General features: G+C 40.9%; 1 protein-coding gene across 3 annotated transcripts in view; it reads left to right on the top strand.

The window, feature by feature from the left end:
- LOC101171284 (sodium/calcium exchanger 1) overlaps positions 1-24,676 on the top strand; it is a 137,843-nt gene that overhangs the window by 46,707 nt on the left and 66,460 nt on the right. For all 3 annotated transcript variants that reach the window (XM_023965840.1, XM_023965839.1, XM_023965841.1), the window contains exons 2-10: positions 14,795-15,014; positions 17,218-17,357; positions 17,458-17,610; positions 17,690-17,917; positions 18,139-18,543; positions 19,406-19,516; positions 19,605-19,757; positions 23,931-24,027; positions 24,237-24,428. In XM_023965840.1, coding sequence (XP_023821608.1) covers positions 14,858-15,014; positions 17,218-17,357; positions 17,458-17,610; positions 17,690-17,917; positions 18,139-18,543; positions 19,406-19,516; positions 19,605-19,757; positions 23,931-24,027; positions 24,237-24,428 — 1,636 coding nt within the window. In that variant the 5' untranslated portion in view covers positions 14,795-14,857. The remainder of the gene's footprint in view (positions 1-14,794; positions 15,015-17,217; positions 17,358-17,457; positions 17,611-17,689; positions 17,918-18,138; positions 18,544-19,405; positions 19,517-19,604; positions 19,758-23,930; positions 24,028-24,236; positions 24,429-24,676) is intronic.

The following is a 24,676-nucleotide window of genomic DNA, read 5'->3' as shown; positions in this document are numbered from 1 at the left end:
AAGAGATCTTTGTTTTTATCTTTAATACTAGATTATTTTTCTTTTGATGTAGGTTTGAACTTTGAGAGTTAAGGGCAAGAGAGAAAAGGAAACTGTTCGTGTCTTCCTGAGAAAAGTGTATAAAGTGTTTGGTGAGTGTTTTACAGCCTGAAAACATCTGTAATTTAAGAAATGGCACAGATGACTATTTTGCAGATTTAATCTATTGTTAACAAGGGACCCCTGTGTTGAAATATTCTTCTGCATTTACTCTAACACTCAACCTCTCAGAAAGCTAAGAGATGTGAGCTCAAACAAAGTGAACCCTGGTCTGACTAAAAGCACAAGCTGATTCCTTTCAGTTAGCTAAAATACAAATTGTCAAGAAAGCGTTTTCAAATATTCAGGAAAAGACAAATGTGCCATGAAATTAAAATATGAGAAAAAACATAAAAATGTAATGTGCTGGTAAACTGCTTAGCAACAAAGTTTTAAGCTAATTTGCCTAATTTACTGCTGAAGCTCCGCCCTTTCCTATGTTTTTCCAGTGAGCTGTCACAGCTGCCAGAACTAGATGATTGATTTAAGGAGGATAAAGGACTTAAGGAGGTGTCTCTGGGTCCTCAATATGTTTATGTGTAGCCTGTTGTCAACAATATTTAGAGGATTCTCTAGTTATGTTGGTTGTTTATTTCTATTTCGTAAAGTTTTGTCCAAGACCTGTGGCAATTGTTTTTTTTTTTTGCTATTTTAACCATTGACCCTACAGCATTGACATTCTTTCAACTGCCATAACTCCTTAACGTTTTATGCAATCAACATCATGAAGTGGAGAAAAGCAGCTTTGCGCTGATATGCAGCACTTCACAGTAGTAAGACTTTGTTAAGACTTTTCTCCACGTCAGAACCTGTTAAAGTTACGTTGATCACCTAAACAGTCCAAGATAAAAGCATTTGTTATTGAGTTGTCGCCGGTTACATCTCAGGTGTTAAAGGGATAAAAAAGATGGAAGCAGAACTGTTTGCAATGTTTTAAATCCAATAGCTGTGATGATAGGTTTTGGGAAAATGTTGTTGTGGACTATCAAAAGTAATAGGAAAAAAGTTGTTATTTTCTGCCAACCAAATCCCACAAAAGTCACAAATCATGGCTCAACAAATCTGAGCTAATGCTGTTTGTTTTAGGCTCTGTACATGACCGCCGTCTGTCGCTGTAATCAGTGTGATTTATTAGGGTAAACCCCCTTATCTAATTGTTTTAGTGAATGATGTCCATGTCAATAATCCTCCTGATTTTCCCATCTGGCTGACAGACGTCTAAACACACAGAGTGCATCACTCTGTTCATTTCTATGAGGATAATAACTTTTCTAACCCGTTAATTCTGTTGGTAAAGTCACAGGACTGTTCGGCTTTTGCTCTCATCTTCATCTTCTAGCATTTATTTCCTCTCTCTGATGATCCCATGGTTCCTTTTACATCATCAGCGACGGGTTTTGCTCCATTATACAAAGGCAGATAAGTGCTGCTCTGCTCTTTCTTTGCTATCTGTGCCTAAGTATTTGCAGTGAGGAAATTAGCAGTTTTCTGGTTTTTGACAGCAGCAAAGCTTCAGACGGAGTTTGATCATCACAGGAATGTTTTTGTTTTATGTTTAAGCTTCTTACTCTGCAGCTCCGGGGGACGGGGTTTGTCTGACAAAATAATGTTGAACTCTTGAGCTTTCAGAGTGTTTGTTGAACAGCTCATTGGTTGGAGTAGAGTTTTTAAAACGGTTTGATGTGACATTTTTGTCTTTTTTTTTTGGTTGTTTCATTTTACTTACTTACCTCCAATATTGAATGTACAAACCTAAAGGCGCATCTCATTGCAAAGTGAATCAGCAAAATACAACACTTATACAATGTGGTATTAGTACACCACCCACAATGCCTGAGGGCCCAAGAGGCAGCGATTGGGCAGAGAAGTTGATGGGAAGTTTTTCTAGTAAACTGTGTGGTGGAGCTTTAATGTACATGTACATATTGCCGAAATTTAGCTGGACAAAAAAACTGAAGGACTGTGTATAAAGAAGGGAAGGAGTGGATGATACATTCTGAAGAAGCTCTGTTACTGTACTCAGATGTTTTACAAGTCCATGGTTTTTATTTGCAGCGTCAGAAGTAGATCTGAAGGAGCAGCACAGGCTTTGCTGGAGATGAGTCTGGAACATCTGGAGAGCATTTGCAAAGACGAGTGCTGCGAATGAGGCTCCACAGTGGACAACACTACACATACGCTACACTAAAGAACCTTCTTGAGGTTTTTTCGCTAATCCTTTGAAAGAAGCAATGTATTAAAAAATACAATAGACTGCTGTGTTCTGTTTTGTCAAGCTTTACTTCGTTGACTCTCAGAACTTTCTTCATGACTTATAATGAAGAAAAACTGAAGGCGGAAAGAGAACGACAAAGAAAAACTGGGCAAACGCACAGATAGATCTATATGTGGAGAGCAGGGGGCTATAGGAGCGGGAAACATGGCTGGCTTTACGGACACGGTTGTCCAAATGCTGTTGCCACGGTGACTAATGGGATACCAAACTCCCCCCAGAAGAAAGGCTTAAAGGGAGCTGCTGATGCTATCGCCACTGAAGAGGAGAGTTTGTGTTCAAAGTGTGTGCGGGTGCTGTGCACGTGCAAACAAAGTCACATGTTCAAGGGCTCGCTGTGGTTCTAGTGGATGGGAAATGAAGATCAGGAGGGGATTTAAAAAGAGCTGCTGCGCAGTGCTTATAAGTTCGATTCTTCTCTTCTTCAGTTTCGGTGACACAAAGATTCACTTTGGTCTTTTAATATGACGATGGCTGTAAGTGTGGGAAGAAGAGAGAAAAGGAGGGAAGTACAGAGACTGTGGGAATGAAAAAGTACGGTAATCAGAATAAAAGACAGAACAGATGATGTAAGAAGGATGATCTTGGGTGCAAGAAAATAGAATTTTTGAATCTTTTATTCAGTGATAATCAATGATGGTCTCATTTGACAAATGTTGGCAAGTTTTGACCCAACTCTTTGTTGAGTAAACCATTCAGATGCACACCAGCATCCCAGCAATTTCTCCAGTGCCACATTTAGAAGCACCCTATTACCTTGTGTTAGTGACACAGACCATTAAAACCCCTTTAACCCTTTTGTTAACCGTCCTCACCTACACGAACCTCCTTTGCCAAGAGAAGCACGGAGCTTTAATTCTTTGTGGACTGACCCGGCACTGGGTTGTTTTGACCCAACAGGGACCTGCTAGTTTTGACTACATTTACATGATTTTGTATAGAGTTTAGAGCCTTAGTTTAATGTTGTCATTATTGTGGGATGTGTAACATAACTGAATAGAGAAAGAAGGCGCCACTGCGTCACATAAGACTGAGATGTAAGGCCTCGTAACGCAGATGCAGTGGACAGCTGTCAGTCAGCATCCTCTTCAGAGCTGCACACACTCGCAAACTTCCCGCCAAAGCTGGGGGGGGGGGGTGGTTGTGCAATATTTTGCACTTGTCATGCCACCGACGACAGGCGAGCTGCATCCCTGATGTCTCTGTTTGTGTTCCAGTGGGGGTTAAATCTGCACTGTGCTTCCGAGTGTGTGCAGCCCTTTGCAGGCCCATCTAACGCGCTCAGACAGCTGTATCCACGGCCCACTGAGGCGCATTCTCCATCGCCCTTAAATCTGCCTAATTACGCATCTCATCAGCTCCTCAGCCTCTGGATAGTTGCAACCTCATAGCTGCAAAGACACGCATGCTCCCTTGATCTGGATACAGGACATCCTGGGTTTTATCTTGTCCTTTCACACTCTCCCCGGCTGACCTTCCTTGCTGAGTCATCCTTCCACCTTTAACTTTCTCCCAACCAAGAAACCAACCTTATCTTTGCTTAGTTCTCCAAAGGCCAATGTAAATTTTCCACAGCAACCATTGTTTGCCCCTTAGCTTTGCCTGTCTGTCTCACTGCTTCTCCACCCACCCCCTAACTTCTCCCCACACTGCCCTCAAGAGTCCTGCACTCCATGCCCAGAGCTCTCATTGGTGCAACCATTGACTAGTCAGCCATACACACATTTTTAGACTGCATCCTTTCGTACGTACCATTGCACAACAGCCCCTCACACACTGACACACCAAAGACGAAGGACTGGATCACTTAAGCTCATTCCTGCTCCGCCAGCGAGAAATAAACGGATGGGAGATACATTTTGACAAAAATTCAGATAACTTCTAAAAATACAATAGAAGCTTGAAGTGAATGTTGAGATGGAAAATGTCCACGCTGCAACATTTAACAATTTAAACTTAGTTTATTTATAAATATTCATTCCAATATTCTCAACTTTATTGATAACAGCCTATATAGGTGACCAACTGATGAAATGGTAAATGGTGTATACTAACTTAGTGCTTTACTACCCTTCTTGAAGATACAGATACTTTATTGATCCCAGCTTGGGAAGTTGGTTGGACTGCTTTACAGTCACAGTCATTTAGACGCTGATGGTGTCTCTGCTGCCTAACACTGGCACCAACCTATAACCACCAGAAGCAATGTGGAGTTCAAGTGTCTTGCTTAAAGACACTGCGACACAAGGGAACCGAACAATCTTGCAATCAGAGGTTGACCATCTTACCTCTGTGCCAAGGCTTCCCCTAGGTTGTGAGTGTAATCTCTGTACTGAGTTAGCAAAAAAATGGGTTCAGCAGTACCAGACTTGGTAAGGGCGACCGTCTGCCATGACCTGATGTGGTCAGAAAGGAAATAGACATACTAATATGAAGGGAACATGAAGCAAATAGAAAACGTCTCTGGAACGTCTGCTTTCTGGCAAAAGGAGGAACCAGGAAGCAAATAGTCAACATCTGTTATAAAACAAAACAAATATGTTTGTAAAAATGAGCAACGTTTATGTTATTTACTGTGTGTACAATAAAAATTGTGATGCTGGATTTTACTAGTGATATTTCTCATTTTAAACCTTTTTAATACGTATATGATTTTAAAATTATTACCAAAACAGTGCTAACAATCAGGCTTCTGCTAGCATCATTTGGTTGTCCTACTTACCAGTGTACTTAATTATCTGAAAACCTGATGTTATTACAGCAGCTACATAATTGGGGGACGTGATCCCATGATCGGACCTTACCAGTCTGAAAAGAAGCACCAAAAAAGGAACCTTGACACTCTCACTGGTCCTCACGTTTTGTACCCTGATATTCACCTCCTGACTGCAACCGGCTAACAGACACGACCCTTTTCATGCTTTGTACTGTATCTGATTAGATCCTACAGGTATTTTTTTCTTTTTAATGCACAATATTTATCGCATATCTTCCAGAAGTAGCTTCGAAGTTTACATAAAAAATTATTTAGATGGCCTAATGTTTATCCCTTGGAACCGAAGCACTAAAGTTTAGAAAAAAAACTGCTTCCACGGACATAGCTACCTTAAAGTATGAATGATGGACTCCTAAAGGAACTCTTCATCATAGCAGGTATGTCCAAGAGAATGGGAGCTTTGAGGCCACATTTCATGGATAAAACCTTGACAGCTTCTCTTCAACTCTTCTAAAACGCAGAGGAAAAACGCAACAAACTGCACACTAGTGGCCTGTTATTAAAAAAAAAAGAAAAGATGAAGCAATATACCTGCAGCCCTCAGAGACCACTCGGATCCAGAAACATCGATGAGCAATTGTCTTCTGAAATATAAGACGTCTTTAAGGTGCTTTGATCTGAGCTTAGCAGCTTTTTTCCCCAATGATGTGGGGTTTCATATACATAAACAATGAAGCGGAAGAGATGGAGGGATGGATGATACGTGTTGAATCGAATTTCAGTCAACCCTGAAGGCGTTTTCAGTCTTTAGCAGTGAATGCAGCTCATTGTGTGTATGTGTGAGGCTGCGGCGAGGGGGTCATGAAGCAAAGCAGCGGCGCTCGGCTGAAGCGATATGAATCGACAGCCGTGGTGGATCCTCTCTCTGCTTTCAATGAACAGGTCCAAGCCTCCGAGTGCATCAAGTGCTTGGAGTGTAAGTGTGAACGTGCAAAGAACTGCGGATCCAATGTCACACTCCCTGCAGATTTACCGTGAGCTTGGTGGAATCAGCTGTGGATTTAGCATCCGGATGTTTGTTTCCTTTAAAAAGGGGCATATTTATATTTGTCTGTTTTTTTATATATAATTGAGCATTATTGCTTTCAAAGTGCCAGCTAAAACAGAAAAACAAGAAACTGATCCAAAACTTTAGACAACTTGAATAAAAATGAAAGGATTATTACATTAAACTTCTCTATTTAGCTTAATGAATCCCAATTACTAGCATCCAGAAGTAAATCTATCAAATTAAAAACTGTCAACATAAATGAAGTCCAGTTAATGTCAAAATAGCTTAGTTTCTTCCAACAAAACAGACATTTTCTTCTGTTTTTTACTACTTAATTTCCCAAATTTCACATGACAAAATGAGTTAATTGTGAGAAAGCAATGACAGGTTAACCTATAAAGCTACATACATAACAGATATTGAACGCGTGTTCAAGAACATGCTAAACCCGGATTTCTTTTCTTTTTTTTTCTTTTTTTTTTACTTGTCCTGTCCAGCAGATGAGCAAACAGATGAGAGCTGAAGGCCTCATGTGTTGGACATATTTTAATTTTCAATTCAATTCAATTTATTTGTATAGCCCAAATTCACAACAACGGTAGTCTCAATGGGCTTCGTATTGGTAATTTTACTGTTACAACAGGGGTTTATGAATCTTTTGACACACAAGGTGTATATTTGAATAAACCCCTTTTGTAATTTAGACTTAACTTTATTCATATTCATATTAATTTTTATTTTTAACTGTTTTTTTTGTTGGACTGGAGGAAGAAGAGAGAGGGATGTTAGAAAAGGGGGGATAGGAGGGGTGATAATGGAGGGGGGGGTGTTATAATCCTTACTGTCAGGTGTAGATGTATGTACACTTGGGTTGTTTTCTTGAATGCGCATTTAGCACAGTGTTCCGGCAGGACTTCTTTTTCTACTGTTTACTAGAGCATGTCCGCAATCTAAAGTTGGAAGAGGTTTGGTACGAAATGTCGAAGTGGTGCAAATTTCGCGATTTGGTCATGAAATGGAAAATGACAAGTGTCCTCGCGATAGCGGATATGGATTACCATCATGACAGGAGAGTGGCCTTGGTTATTCTTTATTTGAAAAACAAATACAGACGCCTTGTCACTACCAAATCCGAATCCCTTGATTTGACCTGGTTTAGCTGGCAACACGAGCTAAATTGCCACGCAATTTGTTGTATGTAGAGCCTCAAAACGGTCGGAAGAATTTGTGTAGCAATGAGTGAACACGAGAGTTTTGAATGCAGAAGCCCAAAATGCCCGTTGTACGCGTGTTTACATAGACTTTTCATTGGAAGCGGCCTCTTAGCCAAGCGCGTGGTGAAGGAAGCTTCGGAGCTTATATATTCGGAGTTTTTATTTATAAAATTGACCAGACACTTAATAAAAGGACAAAAAATCAGTAAAAAATTGAATTAAATAAAATGGCTCTACAATGCTTGAACTCATTTTAATCAACGATAAATTAAAATATTTATTCCAATGAGGTATTTTATCTCAACTTAATTTAATTGGATTTTTAACTTATTCATTATTACATTTAAGTTTTTTACAGCTTAATTGTAATTTTTTCTTTGTCAGGCTTTTAGTTAGAATTTCTTAGCTTGAAGTATGTTGTGTTTAAATGTTGCAATAATAATAGAAATAATAATAATTATTAAAAAAACATTCTTTGCCGTGTCACATATTTACGCTGGTACATATTAAATTAGGTTATTAAAATACGAACAAATCCTCTATTTCCTGGGATGCTTTCACAATTAAAAGCCAGTAGACTTTCTCTGTTTTGATCTTCTAAGGGGAAAAGCAGCAGCTGGGTTTATTGCACTTAACGGTCAGACTGGAATTAGTTACATTGATACGCAACGCCTCACAAGCATGTATTTGTTTGAGTCCATGAGAACTCTGGCATTAGCTACATGACACAGTTTTCATTAGAACCATCCATGCTGAGTGGTCCGTATGCAGTCTTAGTATTTGATCATCTTTTTGTTGTCGTGTTTCTGTGTTCTAACATATGACTCCTTTTCCCTGCATTTTTGCGTGTAGGCACACAAACACATGTATGAGCATCTCTGGCATGTCAAAAGAGCCGGTGCTTTAAGTGGGATCTGTCAGGGTGATTCATGTCGCGTGAGGAAAAAGCCCGAAGGACGCTGCTAACACAAACCCATGGACACCAAAATGCAGAAGAATCAAGAGGTCACTTTAGCCACACGATTGCGTCGCGCTGCAGGAGAATGAGACCAGTGACATCAAGATGCGGCTTGTTGCACACAGAGCAGACATGCAGAAACAGCTTGATGCTAAGAAGTAATTTATTCTTAAGAATCAACAGTGTCTCACTGTGATCAACAACCAAGACAAAAAAAAATTAAATCTTCTGTCTGTTTATGGAACCTTCTCTACTCAGTTTTTATCTCAAAATGTCATCTTCCTCTGTGAGAAGAGACCCATATGCTTCACTTGAGACAGTTGGGGAAATGAAATCTTGCCAGGGCTGAGGAGAAGAGATCGGTCTGAGAGGCTGAAAGCTGAAGTGCAGCTGGAGCTGCGGCAGACGCTCAAAAGCTGGAAAAAAGCCAGGAGCTGCTGAGTTCAGGCTCCTCAAGATAACATTGAGAGGAACAACACCTTCAAAATAGATTTCTGCATGAACAGCATGTCACAGAGGCACCTGGTTTTAACATCAGACGAAAACTCGGACACACCCATTTAGATCGATTTATGGCCAAATTTGAAAGATTACATTAAGTCTTGTTGTAGATGGAGCTAACATAACAGTCTAATACCAGGATAAAAGTGATGTAGCCAGATGAAAAATTGACAAAATTAGATAGAATAGTGATAAAGGAAGAGTGAGGGTGTGAACATTTCCTTTAGAAAAAAAAAAGATGAATGACCTGGAATGCTTTATTATGTTACAGCCTAAATGGGAAAACATTTGAAGGCTTTGCCCCCATATTCACATTCTCCGCCCCTGAGGAGGGTCACCATGCCTTCATGTTTCCTGTCACTGGGTTAGGTTGCAGGAGTTGCTCCTCTACATGTTCCCTGTCCTTAAGTATGGTGGCTGCTTTGCCCCTATATTCTCTTCATGTTTTATGTCATTTAGAAATTGATTTACGGAAAGTTCAGTGTTGTGCAGAAAAGTGTGGCGCAGTGGAGATGCCAGATCAGAGACTTGAGCATTGAAGTGACGGGTTGCTGCCCTCGAAGACAGACTCAGAGACTCGCCAGATGACTAACCATGTTTGTGCGTGCCTCAGACGAGTTTCTGGAACTGACTAACGCCAAGCGTGTGAAGGGGCGTTTCAGGACAAGTTCAGAAACTTCTGCACTCAAAGACTGACTGGATTTCAGTTTGTTTTTTTATCTTCTGGATAAGCGTTTGCATGAATCTGACCTTACGTTGGCAGTTCAAGTAGTTCCACTTCTTCTTTTCCTTGTTTTCACTCTTTAAGTCAGAAGGGCTGCCTGCAGCTGCTTTTCTGCCACTTTGCACAATTATTTCTGCAACAATTGTAAGCATCAACACAAAGTCTGAGTGTAAATGTTGTAGTTTCCCTTTCGGCTTTTCCCATCAGGGGTCGCCACAGCGAACGAGTCGCATGGTAAACTTGGCAATGTTTTACGCCGGATGCCCTTCCTGACGCAACCCTCTCAAAGCAACCGGGCTTGGGACCGGCACAGAAGTAGAGAAGGGAACAGGGAGCAGCCCGGAGTCGAACCCTGGTTTCAGGGACAGAAGGCGCCGCAAACCAGCACGAGCTAAACCGGCTCCCTTTCAAAGTCTGAGTGTAAATACTCCGATAAAAGACTAAAACCCAAGCCCTTACTGTGTTGATTGTACTCTTTGGTTCCTTTACAGTTCTGTCTCTACAGCTGTCCTCGAGTGTCTTATTTCAGTTCATCCATGTCAGGTTATCTGTTATTTTACTTTTTTTCTCTCTCTAGTTTAACGGTTTTGTTATGCTTTGAAATCATTTTTCAAATGTTTTAATTCTTGGCATCAAGTCCGGCATTTTAGGACCTTTACAACCGGCTTCTGACAGAGTGACCTGACCCAGCAGGAAACTTTTGCTCCTCTTCATATTCCCTGGTCACTACTTTGTCCCCATATTCAGGTTCTCCATCTGTGAGGGAGAGTTGGTGGAATTGCTTGCCCTCACAGATGGAGAACCTGAACATGGGGACAAAGCAGTGACCATCCCCAGGACAAGGGAACATGAAGACGAGTATGAGTATCTGACAACCAACCCTCCCCAATGAAAGGAGACGGGAAGGCAAGCAATCTCAGCTACAGTGACTTCATGTTCCCTGGCCCTGAGGACGGTCACTGCTTTGTCCCTATATTCAGGTTCTCAGTCCCAGAGGGAAGGTTCCTGGCATTACTCCCTTTCATGTTTCCTGTCACTGGAGAGTGTTGCTGGCTCCGATTTAGGTTCTGTTCCTTAGGATCGAGTCATTATGAAGGAGTGAAAACACAGATGACCCGACTTAAACTTAAAACTAGACACTTAAATGCTTTGAGGGCAATACGCTGAGATGAAGACATCTGTAGGTTAACCTGAACCTGTTCGGACTGACAGGTGGAAGACACAAAACATTAAAACAGAACTGAAAAGGAATCTATTTCTCCAATTTTATGGTTTTGTTATGTTTTGTTTATCCAACTTTTAAGTTCCTGTCATTAGTCCTGATCTTTTTTGATTTAGATCCCTAAGTGGTTCTGACTGTTATGTCCACCAGCAAATGTTGTGAACTCAGATAAAACAGTTTAGCTTCTTTGCCTCCATTGCTGAGTATTCTCACCTTAACGCCATCAGGTGACGAGTCTATCAGGTACCACTTCTTCTGTAGTGGAACCTGTAGCTCTTAAATATGCTCATTTGTAAACATTAATACCTATCCTGTCACATTGGATGAATATAGATCCCAGCAATAAACTTTTCCTGCATCTCTGTGCATCTTCTTGCATCATTTCTTTAAGGCAGAATTCATTGTTTTTTCTCTCAGCATACTGGTTTTAATAAAATAAATCTGTGTTCTGAACATTTGGTCCACAGCTCAACCGCTTGAGGGATTTGCGAAGCTCAAACAGTTTTACAAGCCTTAAAGTTGAGAATTGTGAGCGCTTTAATTCCACTCATAATCACTTGATCTGTTTGAACACAGAGTCATGCAGCTTGGGCAAAATAATCATTTAATTAGTCAGTTGGGAGTTTGAGCTGTCCAGAAGAACATCTGCCTCAAAGCCAGTGACTATGTGTGCAGAAAAAGTGACATTTTCAATGAGATTTGGAGTTTTTGTACTTTGTAGAAGTGACTCCAGTTTAACTGATCATATAAAATCTAGTTTTCTCTGGTTTTTGAATTACCTCTAACCCACAGTACGTTTGTTCATCACCTCAATTGACTTGCATTGGAGGTGTGATGTAAATTCTCACAGTCAAAGCTGCTTGCTGTTACACAAAACAGAATTAAAGTAGCGATGATTGATCTTTTTTAATTTCTTTTAGTCTCAAGCTTTGTTCGTTCTAACTGTATTACAGCCTGTGCTTGTAGGTTTATCACCATTATGGCAGAGACAGTTTGGAAATTTGCTTTCATGTAACGGCCTTTTCTTATAGCTGTTATTGCACTTTCATTTCATTTTGCTCAAATTCAACTTTAATAAGATTTCAACCACTTTCTTTTGAGGAGGGCAGTTGTTGGCTTGCCGGTGGAGCCGTCTATTATCTGAGCATTGGAGAACAATACATGCAGGAAGGAATAGATTTTTAGTGGTAACTTTTTAGTAAATAATTTAAAACCAAAAGGGCTTTCCTCATAGGTGGATGTTTTTTTTTCACTTTTACAGACATAAACATTTATCTTTTTGCTTAATATACTGGCAATCTTTGGTTCAAATCCAATTTATGGTAAGTATCTTGGCAACTTATGTATCTCACGGTATGTTTTTGCAGGTGTACCTTAGGGCACTAATCTCACACCTCTTCTAATTTTGGAATATACCATATTTTTTATGACCCCATGATTCACCAACATTAGTTATTTCTATGGTGATAATAAACAGTTCTTACTATCTTTTTATGCGATGAAAGGATGATGTCATTATTGCCAATTCAACTTTTGCACTGATTTTTTAAACAGAATAAGTTAACAATACCATCACTTATTATAGAGTTTCCCATTGACTGTATATGAGAATTAGACCAAGTCAGTATGTTGTCTACCCATAGAAAATGGTTTACTTCCAGCTCCAACCAAATGAAGTCAGTTTAGTTGCCTTTTTTTTCCAATGTGGACATCACCATGATGGAACCAGATGTCATCCATAAGTAGTGAGTTGGTCTTAGTCAATATCTCTATGGCAACCAGTCTCACCAACAGGAGATTGGTGAGTACACACCAATCAAAACTCAAAGAAAATCTGTTTCACTTAAATAACACAATTTATAATCCAAAAAAATAAGATCAAGAAAAAGGAATTAGACATTCACAAATCACAGATGTAGATTGGAAGTACACTCCTGTACCACTTGGATGTGGGTTACACAAAATCTGTCAAACGTTTAGAACATTGGACGTAGGGGGGCCAGCATATAAAGTATTCACTCAACCATTCAAATGATCAAAATCAGGTGTCCTAATCATTTGGCCTGGCCACAGGTGTACAAAATCCAGCAATCCATAGCCATTTGTAAAAGAATGGACAGCTCTCAGGAGCTCAGTGAATTCCAGCTTGGAACAGTCATAGGATGACACCTGTGCAACAAATCCACACGTGAAATTTTCTTGCTCCTAATTATTCCACATTCAACTGTCAGCTCTATCATAACAAAATGGAAGTTTGAAGATGCCAGGAGAATGGTACATTTCAGACTTTCGAGTGTTAAATTTGGACGAGGAATATGGTGTGGGGTTGTTTTTCAGGACTTGGGCTTGGCCTCTTAGTTCCAGTGAAAGGAACTCTGAATGCTTGAGGATACCAAAACATTTTGGACCTTTCCATGCTCTCAACCTTGTGGAAACAGTTTGGAGCGTTATAACTGTTTTTTTTTTTCTATTGAAATCTATGGGATTTTTTTGCTTCTTGTAGCCGGTACTTGTACTTCCTAATTGGAGTGAGAGGGGGAGGAGTCAGTCAGTCCAGTTCTTATATACTGTCGATAAATTTTCCCCACGCCCTCAACTCATTCTCCCAAAGTTTCATGAAGAACTTAGGTTTTATCTTAGTCAACAACCAAGCATTTCAACAAAACCTTTTTAGCTTTTCAGGCGTCCACATTTGTTCTGTAAATGTCAGACTCCTGAATCAGCACTCTACAAACAGATCTGCATGCGGCTCGACTCAAAAGCAATTTCTCACTTGAAAGCTCTCAACCAGCCCTACACTGTACCCCCACCCCCCGAGCATTGTGCTCTGCAAGTGAACGTCAGCAAAGTGGCGGTGGAAGTAGTCACTATATGTACAGTGTTGTCACGTGACAAATTGTTTTGTAATGGCTTATTAAAATAGACAGAAGTTTAGTGCCACCAAATCTCTCAAGCCTTGGTCACAATTGCCCTTACAGGTGGATATGAGCTGTTTGCGGGTAAAAGAAAATGGGAAAACTTGTACAGGGCATGCAGGTGACCCTTCCAACATTTCAATGTTGTGGCCTGCTCGGTGAGGCCGTAGAGTGAAAATGTTCATGTACATTTCCACTGCGGGCATGCTGTGGGAGACAAACACTTAAACAAGATGCTGTATGGACATTTTAAGATTTTCACCCCCCCCCCCCCCAAATCCTGTGCACCTTACGTGCCTCTTACACACAACCTGACTGTTAGATTAAGGAAATTAGACAATCGGAGTGTAGTTTGTTTGGGCTTCCTTTGGGAACTTACGAATCGTCTGCACACCCTGTGTGTGCAGCTTTTGCACTCTTTCAGTAAGGAGCCAGTATGCGCACCTCACAAACTTTGAGTGTGGTGTAAGGGCACTGTACCACAGCAGTACTCGTACCTCATAAATGTCTGGAAGTTACATTAACCTTAGGAATACTTAACGACGCATTTACCACATGCACAGCAATGGCACATTCCATTTTTATCACGTCCTTTAAGGTGCCCGCATGAACCTCAAAGGAACTGCAAGACAAACCTGTGCTCCCCTTAAGATATGATCCCCCTCTCTAAAACCCTCCATGGGTCCAGCAAAAAACCGGCAGCACCTGAACGGGTCAACCCCCCAGTACGGGTCATGTGACTATGACAGTAGGGTTTCTGAATATGTAGAAGATGGCGGGACAAACAAGCAGCGCAATGTTAGAACTTAACCAGTCTGTGTTCAGATGTTATAGACATTAAACATGACTATAGAAGCAAATGTTTTGAAACAGGACTGTATTGTTTATTTCTGGTAAAATTGGATCATTTGGTGAACACTGAATGACTTGCTCAAGTCCAATTTAAATAACGTTCATTTTTAATCCAGATTCCAACAGGAAGGAAATTAAAAACTTTGAATACAAGCGACAAATAGCCTATTTTTTCCTCTTGACATCTCTTAAAGCTGAATCTTTTTTCTTACTTAAAATGATCTAATGCTAATGGACACGAAATAATGTTTAAGGATAACTAATCTCTTGGTCTTCTTTGCTTCTTTCCAGGCTTTGGATGCCACCAGACACTGAGTTGACCCAGCAGAATCCAGCCAAGATCCAACAGTGAAAATGGCAACCGCATCTGAGCCCCACCTCGGCATATCCTGCTGCTCCTCCCTACTCCTCCTCATGCTCTCCTTTCTTATGCTGCTGTCATGCCCTGAGTCAGTTGGAGCAGGTTCCGCAGATGCAAACTGTTCAGCTAGTGGAGACCCCTGCCAGGAAGGTAGGCTGCTGTTCAACTGGTCAAAAAGTTTAGTGTGAACAGGGAGGGATTAGCATGATTGAATGGAGTCTAAACGCCAGGGCATCTTATTGACACGGATCAGTAGGAAAAGTGTTAATCCTCAACTTGATTTTTTTGTTACCACACATGTAAGCTGTAACAGTTCAAGATGACTGTTATTTCATTATTGCATTTGTGTAAAAAGTGTTAATTCAATGGGCAAACTTTCTCCTTCAATCTAATGATATGGGTTGGGATGCTTTAAGTAAAGATTAATGGCAGACGAAATGTGCATTATCAGAAATCAACGCACGAGTGGCAGACTGGACTATCCAAAAACGCGCCGCTCAGCCGGCTGACCGCTGGACACGGACCTCCAATCCAGCGGAAAAAGGAAAGCGATATATATGATGGTCGTCTGGATGGGTTAAATAAAGCATCAGTTCAGAGAGAAGCCAGCGCAGTAATTTAAGCTATGTGACCGGAACTACTTTTTTAGGTGTGCGCTATCCCTATTTAATGCACACCCAGCAGCCAATCAGAATCGAGTATTCACCTGGACCATGGTATAACATCACTTAATAAATGGCGTAAATGGCGTATACTTATATAGCGCCTTTCTTCCTACAAGGACAAAGCGCTTTACAGTCACAGACCCATTCACCCAGTCACACACACATTCACACACACAGTCACACACTGGTGGTCGCTCCGCTGCCAAACACAGGCGCCCGCCTACCACCAGAGGCAAGGTGGGGTTCAGTGTCTTGCCCAAGGACACTTCGACTCATGGGCGTGCAAGGCGGGAATCGAACCTGCAACCTTACGATCATGGGACGACCGCCCTACCGCTGCACCACGGCCGCCCACACAATTAATAAAGCTCTCCTCTTTATTACGTACAATTTATATTAATTATTGGTATTCTTCTTTATTATTTTTTCAAAACTCATAGACTTTTAATATTAAAAATAACATTTAAACTTTGTAGAATATTTTGTGTTACCAATGACTTTAGAGTTGAATCTGCTCATAACCGATTTATTCAAACAGTCAATACCTGAATAGAGTCTGAATTGATTCCCTGAAACTGCACTTTTTTAAACTATTAAGTTGAATCAATGGATAATTTGCAGGTTTATTAAGGATGAGGCAGTATTGTGACGTTTTGGCCACACAAACTGTACCTTTCAGTTTCCAAATTTCCTGCTTCTAAACTTTATCACTTCATAGTCTTAATGGTTCAGGAATACGTGCAGAAACAAATTTGAATTTCAAGAATGCTCTCATCGAAGTGGAAAGCCCACCTGGTGAAAAACATTCATAAAAAACAAACTGAACAATACAATTCATCTCCTAACTAACATTTTTTTAAAATAAATAGATTGAGAGATGCTGTTTAAAATTCTAAAAGTAGAGTTTTATTGTTTTGAGAGCTTTGGTTTGACTTGTTAGTACTAGGTGTGTATAATCTTGAATATTCCTGTGTTTAAAGAATTTCTTCTTTTGTTTTGGAATAATCCTGCTACTGCATACCCCAAAAATGTAGCAATCATTTCCTGACAAAACCAATATTAAACAGCATATTTTGTTACTAGCATAGCCAGCAGAGTTGGTGTAAACTATATTGCATTACTAATGTTGGCTTTTGACCCTTACATGAGCAAATAAAACAAACGGTGGAGGTTATATTTAGTGGATAAATGTTTAAAGCATGAGGTACAGATTAACTACAAGGCATTGTCCATTCTTGCAAGAAACAATAGCATTATTAAATAATAGTATTTGTATGGGGACATCAGTGTAACAGAAATACCCCAGAAATGGGTTCCAGATACATTTATTTTTAAGGAAAAATTGTTCTTACTTCCTTTGGGTTAAGTGTTGAATGAAATTCTCAGCCACCGTTTGATCCGTCCCGTCATCAAACAATGATGAAATGCCTGACAAGTAACAACCTCCAGCTCTGCTACTTTATGACAGCCTCACTGAGATATCTCCCTAAAATCAGAAAGATTTTCTGAACAAGTCCGCCATTATTACCATTTTTCCCCACACATGGTCACACTCCCACTGAACCAGTTATGAGAACCCCACAGTGGCAGGCTGGAGGAGATTAAAGAGCTCAGTGCAGACCGTTGTTGTAAATATTTGATGATTGCGTTCAGTGACTCGAGTTTGTCGTTGTGTGTCTTCGTTTCAGGCGTGGTCCTGCCTGTGTGGAATCCTCAGAATCCGTCTGTGGGCGACAAAGTGGCGCGCGCCATCGTTTACTTTGTGGCTCTCATATACATGTTTCTGGGCATGAGCATCATAGCTGACCGATTCATGTCTTCAATTGAGGTATAGGAGCACATTTCTCCAGACTTTACGATGATACTGCTGTATAATACTTTAGGATTTACAGTTGTTAACTGTTTGCTTTTGTGGCTTCTCTATGCAGGTCATAACATCCCAGGAGAAGGAGATCACCATCAAGAAGTCTAACGGCGAGACGACAACGGCCACAGTCAGAATCTGGAATGAAACTGTTTCTAATCTCACTCTGATGGCTTTGGGTTCCAGCGCTCCAGAGATACTGCTGTCCGTAATTGAGGTTCGTCCCACACAGGGTTTAGAGTACCTGCCTAGATGTTAAGCGAGGCACCGTGACCAGGTTCGGATTCCATCCGCAGGTCTGTGGACACGGTTTCGAGGCCGGTTCTCTGGGTCCCAGCACCATCGTCGGGAGCGCCGCCTTCAACATGTTTATCATCATTGCCTTGTGCGTTTACGTGGTTCCCGACGGAGAGACACGCAAAATAAAACACTTGCGTGTGTTTTTCGTCACGGCAGCTTGGAGCATCTTTGCCTACATTTGGCTTTACCTGATTCTGAGCGTCTTTTCCCCCGGAGAGGTGGAGGTGAGGACACACTATTTGGTAAATGGCGTACACTTATATAGGGCTGTTGCTACCTTCTTTGTTTTGCCCAAGGACACTTTTACACATGGGGAACTGAACCTTAGATCTTCCGATCAGAGGTCGGCCGCTCTACCTGCACCATGGCCCTTGTTCAGAAACAGAAAGTGATACACGCATTTGGAGAAGACGTCTTACGTTTCGAACCACCTTCTCTTCCTCAGGTTTGGGAGGCGGTGCTGACCTTCTTCTTCTTCCCCCTCTGCGTGGTCCAGGCCTGGGTGGCTGACAGGCGCCTGCTCTTCTATAAATACGTCCGTAAACGCTACCGTGCTGACAAGCACCGGGGCATCATCATAGAGACGGAAGGCGGCGCCGACGTCGGGATTATGGGCATAGATGGAGGCGGGGGGTCGCTGGGTCCAGGGGGCTTCACCAAGATGGACATGCTGGAGCTGGACGGGCAGCTGAACTGCCACAGTGGGATCGATGGAGGCTTGATGGTTGAAGGGGGAGCGAAGGATGATGAAGATGAAGCCAGGAGGGACATGGCCAGGACGCTGAAGGAGCTCAAGCAGAGGCACCCGGATAAAGACATGGAGCAGCTGATTGAGATGGCGAATTATCAGGTTAGGTGGAGACAGTTGGAGGATGTGGGAAAACTGCTTCATCTCCAATATTCTGCTTCATTTAATCATAGAGGAACAGTCAGGAATCACACTGGTGTTTTCAGCGTTAGCCGGCATGTTTTAGTCAGTGTGGAAGCCCTGGGTTGATGTCACAACTACATAAAGGCAACAACATGACAGAAACACAATATCTGTCCACATTTAGGCAAAAATGCAGAAATGAAAGCTAGTCTCACAACAATATTTTGAATAAAACTATTCTAAAACCCCAGCTATACATTAAATTAATTAAACATATGTAATGTATTACGTCCTAGTATAGACGGAGGGTGTTTAATATTTAAATGGCATCATGATGAATACTTTTCCATTAAAAAGCATGTTTAGATGGAAAAACTAACTTAAAAAGTTGACATAATGATCCTTCTCTGCTCGCTGCTGTCCCTTCATATACCTCCACCTCCTCCTTGTCTTCCAGTTTCTTAAGATTTGAACGATGTGGAAGAGGAGGGGAACAAAGTTTGTAAGAAAAAAATTAGTTACTGATCTGGAAAATAAATGAGAACAAACCCAAAAGATGAAACTAAACTGCTTGAAGTTGCCCTCTTGTGTTCTGACATATCCTGGAATTAAAAACTGCAAAGTGTGATGGGAAAAGGGCTTTAGGCAGACTGGGTAAACACACACAAAAAAAGAAAAAAAAAATCTAATTACGGATTCCTTTAGATAAACAGCTGCAGAGATTATGAAGTTTCTGCAGGGATATTCTCCAATATTCCACTCACAGATGCATCTCTGTCTAATACCACCACAGAGAAAATTCAATTGCCCACTGATCTAATTGATTGTATTTGCTCGTTAGGTCCTGATGCAGCAGCAGAAGAGTCGTGCATTCTACCGTATCCAGGCAACAAGGATGATGATCGGGGCAGGCAACATCCTGAAGAAGCACGCCGCTGACCAGGCTCGCAAAGTGAGGAGCGCGGTCCTTCTGCCGCAGCCCGTCCCCATGCCGCGGGGGAGACTGTGGCCTCCCTGACTGTGGAAGTGTGTCTCTTCAGGTGGTGAGCAGCAACGAGGGTCAGGCGCAGGAGGACGACCCCCACACCATCAGGATGGAGTTCGAACCCGCCTTGTACCAGTGCTTTGAAAACTGCGGCTCCTTGAAGCTGACTGTCGCCAGACGTGGAGGAGACGCTGGAGTCACGGTCAAGGTGTGTAGCGGAAAGTTCTTTTGGGTCAGGAAACCTGACTCCTGATCTAAACTCCGATTTTAAGACACACTCCACTGAAAATGGTAAATTAAGGTGTTCTTACGTTATTTTTTCTGATGATGGGAGACATATATAAAGAAAATGAAGCTCAAAATTGCACTTCTGAGTTTTTCTTTATTCAAGCTTTTATGAATCAGGAGCAGACCAAAAAAGAATGTTTTTTATACACAAGGCGGGCCACAAGCTCACCGCTTCAGGGCAACAGGGAAGGGGGCGGGGTTTCTTCATGCAGTCCCGTTGTTTTCTTTTTTTTCTGTTTTGGCTAAAAGTGGCATAATCATAGCTAAAAGATAACTGGGAAGGAAGCGAGGAGGTGGTCCAGGAGACAGACCGGAAGAGCCTCCTCGCCTAGTTTATAAGATTTCTCCTCAACGTGCAGCTCAAACAACATAACAGAAAAAAAGACTCATTGATTTAAGACCTCATCCCTGTTATCTCAGAGAGAATTTGTCAAACTGTGCCCGCCCCCTTCTGTGCACTTTAGATTCTAGAATGATAAATAAACTCGGAAGCGTTCATAAAAAAAAAAAAGTGAGGTACTTCAGGAAAATGTGTAGATCTGCAATCTGCACGATCAATGAAACACTATAGGAAATGAGATGTAAAAGAAAGAGAGAAGAGAAGACTTGAAATCTTTTCTCATTCTGTAATCTGCAGTTTTAAAAATAAATAATACAGTTTTAGTTGCTCAGAAAATCAACAGAGAACTTTAATTAAGCTCATTAAAGTTTGAGGCATAAAGCAACATTTAAATAAAGACCCGTTCTGATGAAAATGGTGTTTTTGGCAATTTAAACATTGTCTTTTGGCATTTTTCTCATGATGGAGGACATTTATAAAGAAAATTAGGCGGAAAATTGCATCTCTTGAGTATTTACTTTATTCAAATCGTGAATTGGGAGCAGACAAAAAAGAAAATTAAATAGTAAATCATATATAAAAAAAAACAATCTTATTTCTGACGTTGAAAATACGCTAGGCGAACCACAAGCTCCCTGCTCTGCTCCATTCTGATGCATCCACTAGTAGATGACTAGATTCATGGATGTCTTTGTTTTCTGGTCTGAGCTGGAATGTGGCTCAAAACTGTCCAGCTGGATAGCTCCAATATTGCTCATCATTTTTGTTGCATCGCTATTGTTAGGTTGGGGCTAGCGGGAGATTGTGTAAACAGAGAGCTGTCAACAATAGAAGGGGAAGCGGGGTTGCTCAAAATTGCATTTCTAAGTATTTCTTTATTCAAATCATTGTGAATCAGGAACAGCCAAAATAGGGGAAGGGGGTGTGGGGTAGCTCCAGGCAGTTTTGCCCACAACTCTGAGGCAAGTTACTAATGAACTAGTGCCTCTTTGAAGAAACTTATGTCCTTTAAAATGACACAGGTTTTTTATTTTAATCAATAATTAAAAGACCACTGGGAACACTGTCACAACAGATCAGAAGATGATCGGAGTAGATCTGTAACAAACGTGAATGTATAAGTACAAACCTTTGAGCAGCGTCTGTACATGGTCAGCCACGTTATGAATGAACACAGGACAATGGAAAGGACAGCTTTCACATTAGCAAAAAATGAATGTCACAACAGGAGTCGCATTGAAACCCTTCTGCTTCACTTCTGCTGTGACCGGCTGCTCTCGTCCTGCAGTCATCTTGATTCCGAGGTTACAGTGACATTTGAATAATGAGGACTGTGGGCTGATTGGCTCAAAGGAATTCATGAGGGGATCAGTATCGTGGAAACTGGGAAAGGACTTGTTCTGACAACATAGGAACATAGAGGTAATGAGGGGAACAGAGCTGTCAGATCAGCAAAGTGCTGCCAAAGAGGACAGAATGGACTCGAACCTTCTTCATGACTTTAATGTCACTGTTTGGGGTGTGTAGGAGTGACAGAGCATTAAATCAGTATGTCACTCTAACTCTCCCACCCAACCCACACTTTTCATTTTGAGACCAGTGATGGCTTTGACTGATGAACCAAAGTGGTAGCATTTGCTTAAATCGTATGACCTTCTAATAATAAGAGCTTCTACAGGCTGTCAAACACGATTGGAGCTTGTTTTTTTAGATTTGGACCTAGAAACTGCCTTGTCACCTCTTCTGTGCCAAAACAGAGTCAAATGTGAGGCCATCTGTCAGCTGGCTGAAGCCTGGCTTATATTGGGGTCATGCAACAGGACAATGACCCAAAACACAGCTCACAGATCTATAGCAGAATGGCCCAAAAGGCTAACAAAGTGTTTTGATGGCTCAGTCCAAGTCCTTAACCCAGTCTTATTAAAAATGCTGTGGTGGGGGAAAACCTAGCATAAATAAACCAAAGTATCACTATTTGGACTAGGCCAAAGGCATGAAAAATAAATAATCTCTTAGAGAAATGGACACATTCAGTTTGTTGCTGCTGCTAAAGATAGTTTTACAACTTTTTAAACGCAATAAAAACTCTTTTTTTTTATGTCTGACCAATGGAAAATTCCTAAAATTGATAAACTTCGGGTAATTTTAAGGGAAGTCTTGGGTTTTTGTGAGGTTGTCAGTTTTTTGCCTGAGTCATAGGATCTTTCTCTTGTGCAGAATGATTGCACACACAATGGCCATCTCAGTCTTCTGTTGTTCAGGTCAAATAGACTTTAAAGAGTCTCAAGCATGTCTGAAACTTGCCTTTAAAGGGCCTCAAGGATGTCTTAAACCTGTCTGTAAAAGGCCTCAAGGATGTCTTAAACCTTTTACTAAGTGGTCTCAAGGATGTCTCAAATTTATCTCTAAATGGCTCAAAGTATTATTTTTTAATAAAACAACAGATTACAGAATGAAAAAAGGTTTTAAGTCTTCCATTCTCTCTTTCATTTACATCTAATTTCCTATAGTATAAATCTGTGTTTTATTGATCGTGCAGAGTGCAGGTCTACACATTTTCCTGAAGTACCTCACTTTTATTTTTATTTTTTATGAACGCTATCTACTTTCACTTCCTCTTTCTATTATTACAATTTTGTTTTTACTCAATGTTACTTTGTTTTTTCTAACTGCTATATTTCTTGTTTTGGCTGCTGTGACAACTGAATTTCCCTCCAGGGATCAATAAAGTCCTGTCTTGAATGATCAAAAAAGATGTCTCAAATTTTTCTCAAATTTGTGGATACGAGCCTCAAGGATGTCGCAAACTTGTCTTCAAAGGGTTTAAGGATCTCTAAAAATAGTCTCTAAATGGCCTCAAGGATGTCTCAAATTTGTTTCTAAAGGGTCTCATGGATGTCACAAACTTGTCTATAAAGGGTCTCATGGATGTCACAAACTTGTCTCTAAAGAAATTCAAGGATGTCTCAAATTTGTTTCTAAAGGGTAACAAAAATATATATCAGTATGCAAATATTCAAAGGATATATGTATTTAAGTGTGGTGTAATTCGGAATTGACAAGTGATCTTATTAGCATTATAGCATTATTTTTATATAATAAAACATTTGCAGACAAAGCCTCTTAAAGAAACATTTGCTTTGTTTTGTGGCTCTTTTTACTGCAGTTGGAGATAAAATGTTTTATTGTATTGTTTTTTTTTAAATTTCTATTTAAAGCCAAATAATTTCTCACATTTCTATGTAAAATGTATGAAATCAATCTTTCACGGTTCTAGAGAATATGAGGCACCATCTAGCTCCGGGCATATTCAGAAATAGCTGCCATATGAATGAATGCACTCAAAAATAAATTAGGCACCAAACACATTTCAGGAATGGGTAAAAATAGATGCGGTGCTAAGACAAAAAGGAACGTTAGCACAGACGCTATGATTCAGTTAAACAAAGGATTTTAAGTTGCCTTTATTATTAAAGTGTCAATTCCTTTTTTGTTCTTTTTACTTCTCCACAAGCAGGAGAGGCTTAATCAAGAGGCTCATATGGGGACAGAGAGAACGCTGTGCTAGCAAAGCCTTTATTACCAAAGTGTGTCTGACCAGAAGGCCGAGTTTAATGAAGCTGTTCTTCTTGTTCCCCCTCATTCTTCATCCCCATTTTCCCAAATGTTTTTGCCACCTTCCTTTTTTTCTTTCCTCTGTTTCTGCTTTTTTTCCCTCATTTCCTCCTGACTCTTCATCTCCATCTCCCTCAGGTGGATTACCGCACTGAAGACGGTACCGCTAACGCAGGCTCCGATTACGAGTTTGCTGAAGGAACGCTGCTGTTCAAGCCAGGAGAGACCCTAAAAGGTTAAAAAAAACTACAGCAACAGGAAAAATGTATGACATGTTTTTTTACAAAGTACGCCACAAAGACGAAAGCTTTTACTGCAAGGGCATCTGCCGCACCGCAAATAAAGCACATTTAAAGTTTATTGCATTTGCTGTAAATCGAAAGAGGCTTTCAGTGACTGAAGGAGAAACACAGGATCCTGAAGTACTGACTGTTCCTTTGGCAGAGATCACAGTTGGTGTGATTGATGATGACATCTTTGAGGAGGATGAGTACTTCTATGTGCACCTCAGCAACCCTCGCGTAGTGGGTCATCCTGAGGTGGGCGCCGCCCCTACCGATGCCAGCGCCACTCCAAAAGCCGTGCTGGGAGACAACCACACCGCCACTGTGACCATCTATGACGACGATCATGCAGGTAAGAACAAACATTAGTTCTTCCTTTTTTCGAAAGCCACACAACCCCAGCATGAACCCCCGGGGGGGAGGGCCCTGTGATTTAAGCAGCAGTCATGGGCAGGTGCCCAGCGGATGGATCTTGATGGAAGATGGATGGATTTTCTTTTCTTTTCAAGAACATTTGTAGGACTGTGTTTACGTCTTTTAAAGACTGCTTTTCTGCCAAATGAAAGGTTTGGAAAGTCCTTTTGCCAGAGTTAACCCTTT

The sequence above is a fragment of the Oryzias latipes genome, chromosome 18 (assembly GCF_002234675.1).
Source record: "Oryzias latipes chromosome 18, ASM223467v1".
NCBI lineage: Eukaryota > Metazoa > Chordata > Actinopteri > Beloniformes > Adrianichthyidae > Oryzias > Oryzias latipes.
The sequence above is the reverse complement of the archived record's forward strand: the minus strand, read 5'-3'. Positions and strand labels throughout refer to the sequence as shown.